This window comes from Nesoenas mayeri (assembly GCF_963082525.1).
Source record: "Nesoenas mayeri genome assembly, chromosome: Z".
In the NCBI taxonomy this organism is placed as follows: Eukaryota; Metazoa; Chordata; class Aves; order Columbiformes; family Columbidae; genus Nesoenas; species Nesoenas mayeri.
The window spans coordinates 5,968,311-5,984,526 of NC_137542.1; the positions used below are offsets into that span (position 1 = coordinate 5,968,311).

General features: G+C 44.5%; 1 protein-coding gene across 1 annotated transcript; it reads right to left on the bottom strand.

Moving 5' to 3' along the window:
- Window positions 1-733: 733 nt before the first annotated feature.
- On the bottom strand, window positions 734-16,007 carry LOC308051631 (E3 ubiquitin-protein ligase Topors-like; the record flags this gene model as incomplete). The annotated part of the gene is made up of 5 exons (XM_080362190.1): window positions 13,290-16,007; window positions 12,117-12,266; window positions 6,673-7,169; window positions 3,807-3,896; window positions 734-1,823 (listed from the first exon to the last, which is right to left on the bottom strand). Exon 5 carries the CDS (start codon window positions 1,736-1,738, stop codon window positions 734-736), a length of 1,005 nt encoding a protein of 334 aa, XP_080218316.1. The 5' UTR covers window positions 1,739-1,823; window positions 3,807-3,896; window positions 6,673-7,169; window positions 12,117-12,266; window positions 13,290-16,007.
- Between the last annotated feature and the right edge of the window lie 209 nt (window positions 16,008-16,216).

A 16,216-nucleotide genomic window follows, 5' to 3' on the forward strand; every position in this document is an offset into this window, starting at 1 on the left:
TGCGGCTGGATTGCAGGGAGAAGAGCTCAGCACCTCCCTCTCCATGGCCTCTCCTCAGGAAGGTGCAGAAAGCATTGAGGTCACCCCTGAGACTCCTTCTCTCCAAATTACACCAAGCCAGAGCCCCTAGCCGCTCCGCACAGGACAAGCCTTCCAGCCCTTCCACCAGCTTTGTTGCCCTCCTCTGGACACATTCCAGAACCTTCACATCCTGCTTCCATGGTGGGTGCAGAACTGCTTCAAGAGGAACACACAATACTCCTTCAGCCTTGCTGGAGTTTTGGGAGCTGCCAGTTCTGTCTGGGAAACCTGAAGCCTTCCAGCTGTGAACGGGAACTGATGATACTGCTGAGCCGTCTCTGTAAAGTTCCTCAGACCTACGGCGCTTGCTCAGGGCAGAGCTGCACTGGCAGAGCGCAGCTCCAGCATCGGCAGAGTCCAAGCAGGGCAGCACGTGTGTGCAGGAGCAGAGGAAGAAGCCCCAAGCTGCTCTGCTGAGGGGAAGGAGAGCAAAGGGTGAGCACAGGCCCCAGAAAAGGGGGAGAAGCAGCATGGCTGGGGATGGCAACCCCACCTGCACTGGTAGGAACACCGAGACTTGCTCTGCGGTTGTCAGGTCTTTATTTGCTTTTACTGACCGATAATGACTCCCAGAGGGCCGGGAGCCCTGGAGGGCCAGCTCATGCCCAGCTGCTGGCCCAGCCCTGGTTTCGGCAGCTCCTGGGAAGTTCTTCTAGTGCTGCCGGCTGGGGGGCCTCTTGGGGCCCGGAGAAGAGTCCTCGGGGCTGCCAGCCTTCCTCTTCAGGGCTGGCCGTGGCCCGGCAGAGCTGCCTTCTCTGCCTCGGCTGGGAGAAGATGGACGTGGTGCAGCCTCGTCAGGCTCCTCCTGGGGCTCTGCCTGCAGCCCAGGGGCAGGAATCGGGGCAGAGGGAGGGCTGCCGGGCCCGTGCTGAAGGGCAGCTGCTGAGATGCTGGGGAGGAGCTCCACGTTGGCGCCCTCAGAGCTGCTGGGGGAAGCTGGGCCAGGCGTGGGAGATCGTCCTGGGGAGACAATGGGGCCAGGGGCAGCCACGGGGCCGCCTTCCCGCTCCCCGGCAGCATGGCCGTCCTGCAGGCCCAGCCGACGCTCAGCCTCCCTGCTGCAGAGCTGCGCAGCGACGTCCATCAGCCGGTGCACAAACGTGGCCGCTCGGTTTTGGAGGGTGGCCTCCAGCAGCTGCACCAGCTGGTCTTCATCCAGCCCAAAGAGGAGCAGCATGGGGGTGAGGAGCGCCTCCACTGTGCCTGTCCGGGAAGAGCGTGTCCCAAAGAGCCGGCGCAGCTCCTGTCGCACCCAGCTCAGGACGGGCTGCAGGAGAGCTGGGTGCTCCTGGAAAAAAGAGGCCCGCACCCTGGGCCGGAGCCCACGCAGAGCAGCCCCGGTCACCATCCCCACAGGCCACGCTTGTCTTGCTGCAGCTCTGCGGGCAGCTGCACTTGCAGGAGCTCGTCCTGCCTGCCGGCCAGAAACTGCTGGTGCCCCAGGTGCTGGGATGACGTGCTCCTGGAAGTCGTCATCCCCCCGCACGGAGTGCAAGATGGATGTCACCCTCCTCTTGCACAGGGGGCACTCAGCCTTGCTCTCAGCCCACCGCGCGATGCATGGGTAGCAGAATTGGTGCAGGCACGGCACCACGTAGCTGGCCTCCTCCCAGCTCTCCAGGCAGATGGCACAGCGCGTGTCCAGCTCCGAGGCCATGGTCTCCGTGTCCTTGGGTGGGGTGGCGGGAGCTGTGGGTGTCGAGCTGCTCCCTCTCACCGGCGCTGCAGCAGCCGCTGTCACACTAGAAAACCAAGAGAGGCCACAGTTGTTGCTGGCGCAGGGAGAGCTGGAAGAACAGCCCAGGTGCCTCCAGAAGGAAAGCCTCCCAGCTCCCCAGGGTGCGCTGTCCCTGCCCAGCTCACCTCTGCTGCCGCGAGCGAGCCGCCTCCTGCTGCCCCCTTGCCTGATCCTGGCAGGGCCCAGCAAAATCCTCCGATGGCTCTGGGGTTGCCCACTGAGAGTTGCAAGGAACAACTCCCCGAACACAACACCAGCACCGACAACAGCCTCTCTCAACACTCCAAACCGCGCCAACTCACTCGGCTGGAGTGCAGTCACAAGACAGCTGGGTGACGCTCGGCGCCCGGCTATCAGCTGGGAGGGACGCCTGGTCACAATGGACTGCTCGGCAACGTCATAGTCCATCACGACATGACATCAGAGCCCGCCTCAGGAGAAACCTTAGAGGAAGACCAGCATCTTCTGTCCTGCCTCTGGCTTCTATTTATCCGTCTATCTATCCATGCCTTTAAACCTTTGTAAGACCAAATGATCCATTTCCTATTTCATATGTGACATCAAAAGAAAATTAAAAAATAAAAAAATATGTGGAACCCCCAGCACCCCACTAGAAAGCTTGCTTTTCCTCTCAAACTGAAGAACTCAAAAGACCAGTAACCACTTAACTCCTCCTGATTTTCAGGAAGAATGATATCTAATATAGCCCTTATTTTTCTATATCTTTTCCTTTCTGTGTTTCTTCATACATGTTAGTAAGTCAGTAAAATTAGGAAATGCCTAAGATCATCAGATCCCAGAATGTCAGGGATTGGAAGGGACCTGGAAAGCTCATCCAGTCCAATCCCCCCATGGAGCAGGAACACCCAGATGAGGTTACACAGGAAGGTGTCCAGGCGGGTTGGAATGCCTGCACAGAAGGAGACTCCACAACCCCCCTGGGCAGCCTGGGCCAGGCTCTGCCACCCTCACTGAGAACAAGTTTCTTCTCAAATTTAAGTGGAACATCTTGTGTTCCATTTGGAACCCATTACCCCTTGTCCTATCATTGGTTGTCACCGAGAAGAGCCTGGCTCCATCCTCCTGACACTCACCCTTTATATATCTGTAAACATTAATAAGGTCACCCCTCAGTCTCCTCCAAGCTCCAGAGCCCCAGCTCCCTCAGCCTTTCCTCACACGGGAGATGCTCCACTCCCTTCAGCATCTTCGTGACTGCACTGGACTCTCTGCAGCAGTTCCCTGTCCTGCTGGAACTGAGGGGCCCACAAATGGACACAATATTCCAGGTGTGGTCTCACCTGGGCAGAGTAGAGGGGCAGGAGAACCTCTCTGACCTACTGACCAACCCCCTTCTAACACACACCAGGTACCATTGGCCTTCCTGGCCACAAGGACACAGTGCTGGCTCATGGCCATCCTGCTGTCCACCAGGACCCCCAGGTCCCTTTCCCCTACACTGCTCTACCACAGGTCATTCCCCAGCCTATACTGGAACCTGGATGGCCTCTTATTTGCAGTCAAGTAATTCTCCAGTGCCTTGGAGAACCATTGTATCCATACCCAGATACGCAGGTAGTCCTCCTTTGGAAAAAAATGGTAAGTAATTTTATTATAATTTCTGTGGTGACAAAGAGTGAGGACGTAATTTCAAGACATTTAGAATAACAATGTGCCTAAGCAAGTGCATATTTTAAGATGTGTTGCTCGTGGACTAAAAGGTCCCAGGCAACTTCTGGCAATCGGGAGAGACCGTCTACAATAAGCCTCCCCACAGCAGGCAGCTGCTCGACCTGAAAATTAATTTCAAGAAACACGACTGACCACTGAGCAATTTTAGCAGTAGTTTTTGCTGAACCTTTTGTGGTAAACAATGTTGTTAGCTGAGCACGGAGTGACTGGACTTCAAAATTAAGAGTCAGGCCTACAGGCAAGTACAGAAATACTGTGGTATGCTGGAGCATCCTTTGTTACCAGGCACACTCACCTCTGAATCCTCACACCAAAGTGCAGCAAAATGGGCAACTTCTATGCTTCTGTTCATCTGCTGGCCTGAACTGTTTCTGAGAAAGTAAATCTTAAAATATTTCAAATAATAGTTGGTTAAATTATAGGCTTAAAGACCTGCTTCGAGAGATACAAATAGCTTATAAGCAGTAAACAAATGGTTTTGCTATCTGAATGTAAGATTTCCTTGGGAAATGTAGCTGTCTGAATTCAGATTCAAATTGCAAGACAAGAGCGAAGATAGATAGATGATAGATAGATAGATAGATAGATAGATAGATAGATAGATAGATATTCAGGGAAAGATGCATCAGGTGTTATTAAAGGAACAAGAAAAAGGAGAGAATCTTGCCTTTTCTGAGTATTGTACATGATCCCATACAAACTGCATTTTCTCAAGGATCTTGAGAGAAAAGATAATATCAAGAAACTTTTTAATAGCCTGAAAAGACTTGGATAGTGAATTGTATGAAACATTGACTATTTCTATGCCTTTTGCTTTGGCTTGGTCATTTTTAGCTCAAGACTTGACATAGCTGGCTTCTAATGTACACTTAATGATTGTAGAGCATATTTTAAGCTCTAATATGCTTTTCATTATGTAAGACATTTTTTATGTTTCAGATAGCTTGGACAATGTCACTAAACTTGTCAGATTCCCCTTCTGCTTCTCATAAACTAACACAATACTGTTGAGTTAGGCTTCATACTCCTGCAGAGAAATATCCAAACCCATCCAAAAGATTGTTTACATTGACATCAGAGGGGATGGAAAACAAATTACGACATTTGTGTTTGTGTTAGGAGCCAGATACTGCCAGAACCATGGAAATCTGTGGCAAAACTCCGATTGGATGCTAGCATTTATAAATCTATTTTTTATTTTTAAGCAGACCTACTTTGGAAACCTTGAAACAGTTTATTAGTCTCCTACTGTTTCGACTTCCATCTGTCAAAGTACTTCTTGAATGAGAAGGAGGTTGTTGGGTAATAGCTGTTGAAGAGATATATATGTATCTTTATATGTGGTAGATTCACTGGAAGGGGTTAAGAGAAAGATTTTCTTCACAGTTTTCCTCATGTCCAACCAAAATTTGAAGTTTGTTGTTTCCTTACTCCTTAGCAAGAATGCTTAGTCCTACACCATGATCCATCTTGGTTCAATGTGAAAATTGCTCATAAATAGACAACATGATCAGACCTGCTGCGCTTGAATTTAAAATGTATTGTTTCCCTAGACATTACAAGCACCTATAGAGGTGAAATGGGATTCGTAAAAGACACTGAAAGAGAAAAAAAAGTCTGAGTGGAAAAAAAGGTATTGCTTAAAATTTACGTTGTAGAATCAGTATGTAGGGAGAAAGAGAACTATAATATAAAATGGGCTCCCATTATTCATATGTATTTCTTTGCTGGATTAATTTGTTGTTTCCATTAACATGAAAGTTACCTTTAATACTGACAGTGTTTTAAAAAAGGACTTTGTCAGGATTGAATATGCTCAAACAGCAGTATCAAATCCAGAAAAATTCTCATGAGCAGCCACCAACTGATGATGGAAAGGAGAGTATTTAGGAAGGCACATCAAGTGCCCACTGCTGCTTACAGTTAAGGCAATGAGAAATCAGGGCCAAACTCTTTAAAAAACGGTAGTCTCACAAAAGAAAGACAGGGAAAAAAGCTGCCATGTGGAAATGAAATGGCTCCTCGATTCCTTAGTACTCTGGGCAATTGAGATACCTTTTTCTAGTGAAACACTTTTATTCCCACGTTCATGTATGACATTTTTTCCATTTTAAGGTGGAGCACTTCAGGCTTACAAGACACTTCAATACACTGAATAGAGAATGCCTAAAATCTGAGGTAAGACCCAGAGTCTTCTCAAGAATGGATAAAATGATGTAGCTTTTCACAACCATTAATAAATGTCTTGCTAGTTTGTCATGAGCTTGTTGAACTCAACATCCTGGAAGAGACTTGATATTGGGGCTAGGTAAAAATGGCATTAGAAGGACCAGCTATGCAGGGAAATTAAAATGGTGTCTTTCAGAAAAGGTTCACGATAGGACAGATGTGCCAGACTCAGGATTGCTACAAGGGTTTTGTACTGGACAGAGTAATAAGAAACTAAAAAACTTTTGGCATTTCAACTTTATTGAAAAAGGGTACAAAGGAACCACCTCTGGATATTGTAAAACTCACAAATAAATTCTTTACAGCTGCACAAGGAAAGATAACAATGAGAGCCCAATATTTCATTCCTAGCACAGTAAAAAATCCTATTATAGCCAATGCAGTTATGGGTGCACCAGCTGTATCCTGGGAATTCTATATAACTCCTGTCTATTTCTGAACCAAAGCCCCTGAGGCCAGCTTGCAAGATTAAAAACTCCTCCTCTTTCATATACACGCCCTTCCACATGCCTGTTCGTTTACCAATGTCTGGAATTAAGTAAGCTGTCATAATTGGACATGATACCCTTCCAGGCCAGGGAGAAGCTTCTCATGAGCTGCCTTCCTACCCTGCACTCTTGTATATTAGCTGTATTAATATAAAAAATGCACCTCTTTCTTCCTTACTGAAATCTATACATTGAGATGCACCAGTCCTTCATATCTTGTGCTGCTGGAAGGATGTTTTGGGGTTTATTTTAAGTGCGGAAGAGAAATAAATAAATAAATAAACAAACAAACAAACAAACATCTCTGCTTCTCAAGCCCACTTTTAAATCACCAGGGAAAAAAGGCTACGACAGGACAGGTAAGCATCAGGAAGCTGGGCTATAAACATTGACCTCAGGCAGGAAAAAGGGTAAAAGATAAATCTTTTAAATAACACAACTCACCTTCAATTTCAAGCTTCTTACTCAGATATCCTAGGAAAATGCCATGCCAGCCAGGCTACCAGCTGTAGGTATATGGAGAACTCAACAGGAGAGAACAGATGGGAGAAGTGACTGTTTCCAAGGCAGCCCTAAGGCATCTCTGTTCCCTTGTTCGGGACCTCATTTCATAACCTGCTCTGCTCCAGCTGCTCAGACCAGCACTTGGGTCCCCTCACAGACCCACGGGACCACCCTTCGCTGGACAGAAAGACCACCTGGGGAGAAGACAAGTGGCTTCAACCATGAGAACCACCCTGCCTCCGTAAAAAATCTGTCGCGGGCCAAAACAAGAGAAAAGCTGATTCAGTTTGTGCAAGAAACCAGCAGAGGAGTCATAAGAAAAGGCTTTTATTCAAACATACCGTTTATATCCAGAAATGGAGCAGTGTCAGTTCCATCCAGTTCCATGACTGCTGTAGACTCCCAACAGGCTCCCACATCACTTCGTGTGCAAATTTCTGCTAGAAAAATGAACAAAGGTTAAATTTATGTTTGCCTTAGACCTAGCGGTCCCAGGAGACTCTGCATTGGGGCTGTCCTCTGTCATTTGTCACACTGAATTTCCAGCAGTTGGCTTAAATGAGAAAAAAAAAAAAAAAAAAAAAAAAAGAGTAAGAGCCCTTTAAAACATTGTGATGTGCTAAACTTGGGCAATTAACTTCAATTTTGTGCTCAACTTGTTTGAATGTGAAGCCAGAATGGATCTAGAGGTGAACAGCAGTGGAAGAAGGTGTATTATCCAGACGGCTTCCTAGATGTATCTTTAAATGATGGAAGCTAACAAACGAGACACACTGTAGAGAGAGCATAGGTGTAGATATATACCATGCTACAACTGCTGTGCTACTGTTTACTTCTACTACAGTTCAACCATTTGTGCCTATTCATCTTCAATAAACTCTTAATATTTTTCTTCTTCCAGATGTCAGAAGTGATCATTTCCATACTTCCCCCTGGCATGGTGATGGCAGAGTATTTAATATGGAAAATCTCCAGATTAGTATTAGTTTCTCAGTTGAATCAATAATTGCACATACATCAATGAATTGGATTTTTTGATCTTGAATAATCTTAAGTCAGTGCCATGTGACACTCACTGATGTCGATAAATAGTACTTTGAAAAACAGGGCTCTACTCTTTGCTTGTGGCTCATCCAGGACCTCCACAAAGGCAATTTCAGGATAGGGACCTCAGAGAAGAAAATGATGAAGCAAAAGTGCAGAGAAGAAAGGGAAGGGAAAGGAGAAGTAGAGTTTGCTCTTTCCATTAATATTAAACTGTCCATTTTCCAGCTGCAGACTCATGAAAAGGAGACTTCTTGGTGATTATCTAGTAATTCAAACCTTACAAACCCACCTCAGAACACACAAAGACAAGGTTAAAAAAGGATTTTTTTATTGCAGTTTCATGAAATCTGATCCACAGCAGAGCTTGAAGAATTCACTAGGCTTTTGAACACATATGCAGACTGGTATCAATTTCTTCTTTTATTTCTTCCTTACCAGATGAACAATATATAAGAAAAATATCGTGTGTGTGTGTGTAAACACAAGTAGCTTTTATACATGGAAATGCCAAAGAATACAAGCAATAGTCTGGTTTCTATAAAAGGCTCTGTCTCACAAAACAATCTGCTGCACAAACCCAAAACAAATCTCTAAAACAATATTCATGTGTTAACATTACAGAGAGGGCTTGCCTTTTACCTGTTTACCTATTCAGGATAGAAACCAAGAAATATTGAATCAAGGATAAACCTAAGTAGCCAATTATCTTCACAGCCCCTCAGCACTCTGGTCACAGAAGATGTTTAGAGGCAAAGGATTCCCCTCCCAAGCAGGTGCATCCTTGCTGCTGTGACACTGCCCCATTAAATCCTGATTAACCCTTCTTTACCTATAGACAACTCAGAATTAAAAGGTGGTAATTTGGTCCCTCTGGAGTAGTTGTGTCTGTAACACACAGTTGTAACAGGGACCGAATTTACAGTAGTTCCTCATATCTCCCAGTTGCCTAGGAAAAGTCAAAGGATATTGACAAAGTTCTGCAGCATGTATTATCTGAAACTGAGAAATAAAAAAGTTCCATCTACTCTCAGTTCACTGACAGCCTGTGTGAAAAATGAGCAACATTATTTTACTTTTTTTTTTTTTTCCTTCTTGGTTCCATACACTGTCAAGCATTTTTAATCAATTCTCCTTGTTATTTTGCTGGATTTTTGGAAAGGTTCTGTGGATTATACTCCTGTAATATTTTTGTTCATTTATGAATCTGTGATCTCTTGGAAGTTAAAGAGAAACAAAACCTACATAAATACAAATTAATGAATAATGCCATGGTTTTCTTTCTGAATTTTAACACTGCTATTGGCCAGCTGTTAAACAATCAGTCAGATCTGGTAAACTTTGATTTGGTATGTGTTAGTGTTTTTAGTTATCACCACCCTCACCCTGGGCCCCAGGTCCAAAACAGGCTGAAATTTTAGGAGTTTTCAATATGTCTTTTATTTACAGGACATTAAAACCTCAAGTACTTCATGAAAAGCAGAAGCAACTCAAATTTTGGTGTTGAAAGCAAATGAAATAACAGTCCAGAGGCTATCAGAGTCCAGTGGCACATTTCATATAGAATCAGAGAATCACAGAATCATTTTGGTTGAAAAAGACCCTCAAAATCATCCAGTCCAACTATAACCTAACTCTGGCACTAAACCATGCCCCTAAGAACCTCATCTACAAGTCTTTTAAAACCCTCTAGGGATGGTGACTCCACCACTGCCCTGGGCAGCCTGTTCCAGGGCTTCACAAGCCTTTCCAGGAAGAATTTTTGCCTAATATCCAATCTGAGCCTCTCCTGGCACAACTTGAGGCCATTTCCTCTTGCCCTATCACTTGCTACTTAAAGAGACCAACACCCTCCATGCTACAACCTCCTTTCAGGTAGCTGCAGACAGCAATAAGGTCTCCCCTCAGCCTCCTGTTCTCCAGGCTGAACAGCCCTATTTCCCTATCTTTCCCAGGTTATACACATGAAAGAAGGCAGGAAAGTTCCACAAAACTCCTTTACATCTGAATGTGTTGATAGAGCATGGCTGATATGGTACTTCAGTGGGATGACACTTAATTCACCAATATGTGCTCAGTAAATACATGGGGAGAACCGTTTTATTTATCTTTTGTCTTAAGTGTGAACTTCCAATGTAAAGACCTACGCAGAGACTAGAACATCACATTTGTTTTGTAAAACTGTGTAAAGGTTTGCCAAAGCTGTCACAGTATTATATCTTTGGCCATTTATTTCTCTGCATCTTAACTTGGAACACTACTGCTTGCTTGGGAATATTTTTTTTTACTAACAGAATTTAATAAATGTAAAAATGTTGAGAGTTCTGAAAAGGTTATTTCCCCTAATCATGGTTAATTGCTGGCTAAAGCCGAAGTCTTTCCGCTCCTACACCTGTGCAACCCAAGGCCTGCAACTCCAAGCATACAGCCCATAATATTCAACCTCATCAGTATTGCTTCACAAAATCGCATTTTGACTAATCCTAAAACCAAAAGAAATAAATGTGTTAAATAAGCCTGTTGAAGTTGACGGCAGTCTGCATATGTCAAACCAACTCTGGAATTATCGGCAACTCCATACTGGGTTCATCCTTTTTCTGTGACATGTTGCTGAGTGCAATGACCCTGAAACCCCTGAAAATAAATGCAATTTTGATTCTGCTAATGTGATTTCTGCACTGTGTTGGGGGTTTTTGTTTTGTTTGTTTGTCTGTTTGTTTTTCCATAACAGTGAATGCTGAAAGTGGCAGCTAAGGCACGATAGCACTAAAGTCCTCACCCACAAATCCCTGCACTGACGTCATGCAAAGACAGATCTGCCCATGTGGAGCTTTGTGTAGGGTCGAGGTCCAGCTTAGCCTCACATCCACCCATATCCCCAGTTTTCAAGCTGTTTTTATTCTAGTTATTGGCACATAGAGCACACAGAATCAAATTCCTGGTGTGACACATCACTGAACCGGCAATGGTGACTTTCAGCTATCCTTCAAATTATTAATAACTGAGGCTATGTGTTGAGGGTTTTTTGTGTGTTTTTGTTCTCACAGACTGGGTTCTCTGTTAACATATAGTTTCAGTCAGGTAGCTTACACCAACCAGTTTTAGCCATGCTAACCAAAGAAATGGGGGCAACATGCTGCAGGTTTTTATGTATGTGTCAGTCATAAGTTTAAACCATTACCCAATAATCAACCAATCCTGACAAAACAGCAGCAATTCCAGTTCTTTAAGTGAAACTATATGGCTGGGGAGGAGAGGGAGACCATATCTGAGCTTTTCAGCATGAGAGAGGCAACATGACTTCAGCCCTTAGCCAGCAGCAGAGCTGGCACACAAATGAGTGCCTGTGTGTGTGAGAGCAAGTGAGATATTCTGAAAGCCCCTCCGGTGGAAACTGCGTCAGGGAGACCTGAAACCACATAAGACACCACAGAACAAAATCTTAAGAGCTAATATGGAAGAAACCAGTACTCACAAACGTGTTTTTTTCCATTGGCTGAACTTAGATTCAGACTGTGTATCACTGTGTGCTCTTTACAGATAATTTCCAATACTCTGAACTGCACATGTACACAAACTGGAAGCCAGAGTACATATTTACGTCTGTGAGCAACTGTATCATTAGCAGCAAGAGCAATAAACTAACGAAAGTTTTAATCTTACCAAGTTCTATTTCTAAGCTGAACATATTCGGGTTCATCCTGGCCCTGTCATGGATGAACTGCGTAACAGGAGACTGCAAAGCATCTGTGCTTATTGTTCAAAGACAGGAGGAAACTGTAGTTCTCACTGGAAAAAAGAAAGTGCAAGGGGGAAGCTTGAGTTTCGTGGGAGAAAGAGGGTGAGAAAGCGAGGACAGCCTGGGTTACAGAAGTAACTGCAGCACATTGCTGGTTCCAGCATACAGCAGTGCCTCTCCCTCTCCAGTAGCTCTGTGCTGGGAGATGTCTCCAGCTGCCTCAGTGAGCTGCTTGGCATCTCACAGGACCAATGTCCTTTAGCAGGAAAGAGTTCAGGCAACCGAATGCCGCAGAACAGCACTGGCTTTTTGCGCTGGTAGAGATTTTTTCCAGGAGAACTGCAGATCACCTATAAAAGGTATCATGGAGGGAAAAAGAGAGCCCTTACTGGCAGAAAATATGGGTGATAAGCAGGTTATTAATGAGCCTTTCTTTGCAGCTTTTCTTACTGTACTGATGTCCCTACCACTGTGCTACAATTACTTTTATTTCCCCCCAATTAGAAAAGAGGGACAGATGAAGATTTTGTTTTGCACTTGTGACCCATGCATGCCTCCTATCTTCACTCTCCAATAATGATTTGGGGCTCATCTCACTCACCTGAGCAATTCTTACTCATCTGTATGGCACAAGAATGAAAATTTGCAGAATGAAGTTCATAGTTAGAAACTCCACAGAGAGACTAAACATCCTACAGAAGGAAGAAGGATTCTTCAGAAAGGCTTCAAAGCTGCCTTGGTCACATATCTGCTGAAAAAGAGGAAAAAAAAGCATCTCTTTCCCATGATATCTTGTCCAAAAAATCCTTCCAGTTACACAACAATAACTATATATAACTAGAATTAAAATAAAGGAGTAACATTCACTGACTTAATTTCCTGAATAGCTCTTTGTTAAGAGCTGTGTGAAACCTGCCAGTTAGATTAACTGATGACTTTGTAAATAAACAGAATAGGCAGAAGTATATAATAATCGTACATATTACTGTAAGCATGTGAGGAAAACCATGATTCTGTAATATAAGTTACATTGTTCAAATAAGTCTTACACAACCACACAAGTAATGTTTCACTGCAGACATTCTTAACGTTAATCCATAATGTAACTAGCTGCAGTAAGAGAGAGGGAAAAAAACCCACCCAATTTGTAGCTATCATATATCTCAGACAGGGTGTTATAACATAACATATGTTTTAAAATGATAAAGACTTCCAAGAATAAGATGCAGTTTCCAGAAAAATATTCATACACGCCCAAACAAAAGCAAAATCCTGTAATAATTGAATAATTGCAGCTTTCTGCATCCAAGAAGTTAAAAAAAAAATCCAGCCCAAACCAGCTCTTTTCAGTAGCTTAGCTGGTCAACGCTCTTATACACAAAGCCCCGTGCTCTTCCCTAAAACCTAAGAATTAATCAGCATTATGTAAGAGATTTTTATAACACTCTAAAAATACATTGTGAATTCCTTTCCAGTGTCGGACTGAGAAGCTTTAAAGTACTGTCACCCCTTCAGCCCCCTTTTTAACAAACACTGGATCTTAATTTCTGATATTAGAAAGTTAAATTTGTCTCAGCATTTGTGCCTCAAATCTCGTTAATTACAGTACTGGCCTCATGAAATGCAATTGCTATTGCTAAGAGCAGTGTCTATGCTCAAAATGATTGGAGCAAGGGCACAGATACACAGATATTATAGGTGTATAAACACTTGAAGAAGGAATTAATAACACAAAACTTCCTAAGACTATTTGGATGATTTCACGTTAATTTACCTGCTTACTAAGCAAACTTTTGTATCCTCATGACAACGTTTTGTTTGCATGGTGCTGACAGATAATACACCGTGATAGCATTCCTGCAAAGGCAGTTGTAACATTAGCCTGGCAAATCTACAGCAGAGTCCTACGAGTACCTTATTCCTTTTTGTGCTCTATTTTTCATATGCATAATAAATAAGTGCTAGCACTATTTCTGTATTTTCCACTGAAGGAAGGATCTCTAAGCAAAATTACAGAGTCATCACCTGAATGTTAATGGTAGCTTGGGAACCAGACCTGTGAAGAGAAGGAGTTTTAACACTGTTACTGGGAACGGAGCCACCCTGCTCATGTCCGAGCGTCCCTCCCTGCCCTCCCAAAGTTCATTCCACTCTGCCCCAAATCACAGCTCGAGCTACGAACATGCAAGGCGTTTGCTGTCCTTCAGACCAAAATAAATCAAGAAAATGCAAATAAATTACACCAAGAAAGGGAACAAAGCATTTTTGCCTGTGAAAATCTTGTCATGGAATGCATATCCAAGGACACTACAGCAATCTCATAATCGCATTTTTAAGAAACACCTCAATATTGTCCTTTTCCAGAACAAAATTTTTACCCGTACAAGGCTGACACAACACTGACATAGCCATCTTCTCAAAATAACCCCCTACCCTTCAAACCACAAACAAATCAATCAAAACTACTGAGGCAAACAAAACAAGAAATTTCACAAGGGAAGTAAAAGAAGGAAGGAAAAAAATAAAAGAAAAAAAAAAAAAGAAGATGGCCAGGAATTCCTGCCTTGCCCAGGAATATGACCCTTGTTATCAGTTTCATGTGGAAGCTGTGCTGATACTATGGCTGATGGGTGGCAGCATAAAGCCTTGGACAGGAGATAGTCAATATATCCGATGGGATGATAATGGCACTTCCACAAGGGCAAGCAACCATTTAGATTAAAAATATATTCTGGATTACGATAATCTTGTACTAAAGTAAGTGTCAAATACCCATTGTGTGTTTGCCCACAGATATCCACGTTCACTCTTTCGCTTCCCTCACCAACTCATATTTTTTAATATTTTACCCACAATCCAAGTCCTTCTTTGTTCTCTGTTCTGATTCTTTCCCTGCCTTTCTTTCTTTGTACCATTTTCTGCTACCTGTATTCACACTGAATGCAGTCAGTCACATGGCTAGCCTCCACCTGAACTCCACAGTACAAGACATGTAAGTATTATTTGGTACAAATCAGGGCAAAACACCTCCCGTTAGTTCACGCTTCATTAGAGTGCTCTTCTCAGATTCTCTCCCTAGTCTTTCCCCCCTTTTATCACCCAAAAATGCATTGTTCTTATACTTGGTTTCCTTTTTTTGTTCTCACCCACAGTCATTTTCACCTCCTTCGGTTTCTCTTTTAGCCTCTCCTACCTTCCATTCCCATTTTCTCTTACCACTTAATTTCTTCTCCCACCATAACCCACCGTGTTTCCTCTAGTTTTGATGGCATAACTTGGACATAAGCAGGAGCCCGGGTCTTGTGGAGGCCGGGGTGACCACGGCCCATGGGCTACACGGAAAGCTGAATTTACTTCTTTTATCAGACCCACTCCAACCACTCTCTCCTGCTGACCTGTTAATACAAAAAAAAAAAAAAAATAGGCAAAAGCCCAAGACAGACAAACAACTTTGGCACAAAATGGCTTTTGTTGCAGTATGCTTTAATCTGATGAATTATTGCAGCAAGTTGCAAGAGCGCACATCCCACACAACCCACGCCGTGGTGGGAATCACAGCTACACACACCTTGGGCTCCTTCCTCATGTCTCTACTGCTCCATCACTAATTCGTTCCAGTTGCTCATTAATACTCTCAGTCCCCCCCCACCAACCATTTCAACTCACCAGCCGTTCCCTTCACTCTACCAGCTCAAAATCCAGAGGAGATATATATATAGATTTTTTTTCCCCCTGCAGCTCCAATGATAAACAGATGCTGGTGGTCTGTGCTTTGCACAGCTTCCCCTCCTCGAATTTTGCATGGTCCTTGTTGTTTGTGACCTTCGCCTGCCAACACAAGGGTGAGATGGGCATATTCACAACCTGGTCTGATCAAAAACCACTCCAAGGGCTTGACATTAAACACTAAAAGTCCCCTCCTTTGCACACGAGTAGGTTTAACAGATCAGTCATAGGTTTGTAAAGATAAGCAAGTATCAACAGCCACAAAATTTGGGATTATACTTTGGCAACAAGGGCAAAAATAAAAACACCAAACAAACACAACAACAGAGCCTGGGGTACTTCAGAAAAAGCAATAGATGGTCCCAGTGGTTGCTCTCTTCCTATAATCTCTCCGGAGCACGCAATTATTTGCAATGTACCTTTAAAAAAAACTAAAGCATTTCCTTGAATTTTCTGTAGGGTTTTTTTTTAAGCTTTTTTTTTTTTTTTTTCCTAAGACACGCTGTTTTGGTTCAGGAAACGTTTCCTCCCAACCTCCAGTCTCTAAGCGCCGGTCTGGGCTCCGGCCCGCGGTGCCCCCGGGCTGTGGGGGAGCAGACACGTCCGGGGCTCGCCCGCCCCGACACGGGCAGTTCTGCCGGCCCTGCCCGGGGGGGAAAGTGTTTGACTTTCGGGGATAAGGGGGCTCCGCGGGAGGTGCCCCTGGGGAGCTGGGGGGTCCTCGCGGGGTGCGGGCCGGGCGGGAGCTCGGAGCGTTCCAAGGGGCTCTGGGGGTCCCTGTGGGGCTGTGGGGGACTCTGAGGGCTCTGAAGACTCGGGGGGGCTCTGAGGAGCACTGGGGGTGTTTGGGGGGCTCCGAGGGGTTCTGAAGTTCTCTGAGGGCCATGGGGGTCGCTGAGGGGCTGGGGCACGAGGCGGGAGGTGCGCCTGAGGTGACTCGGGGCTGCGGGGCTACGGCGGGAGCTGCGGGGGAAA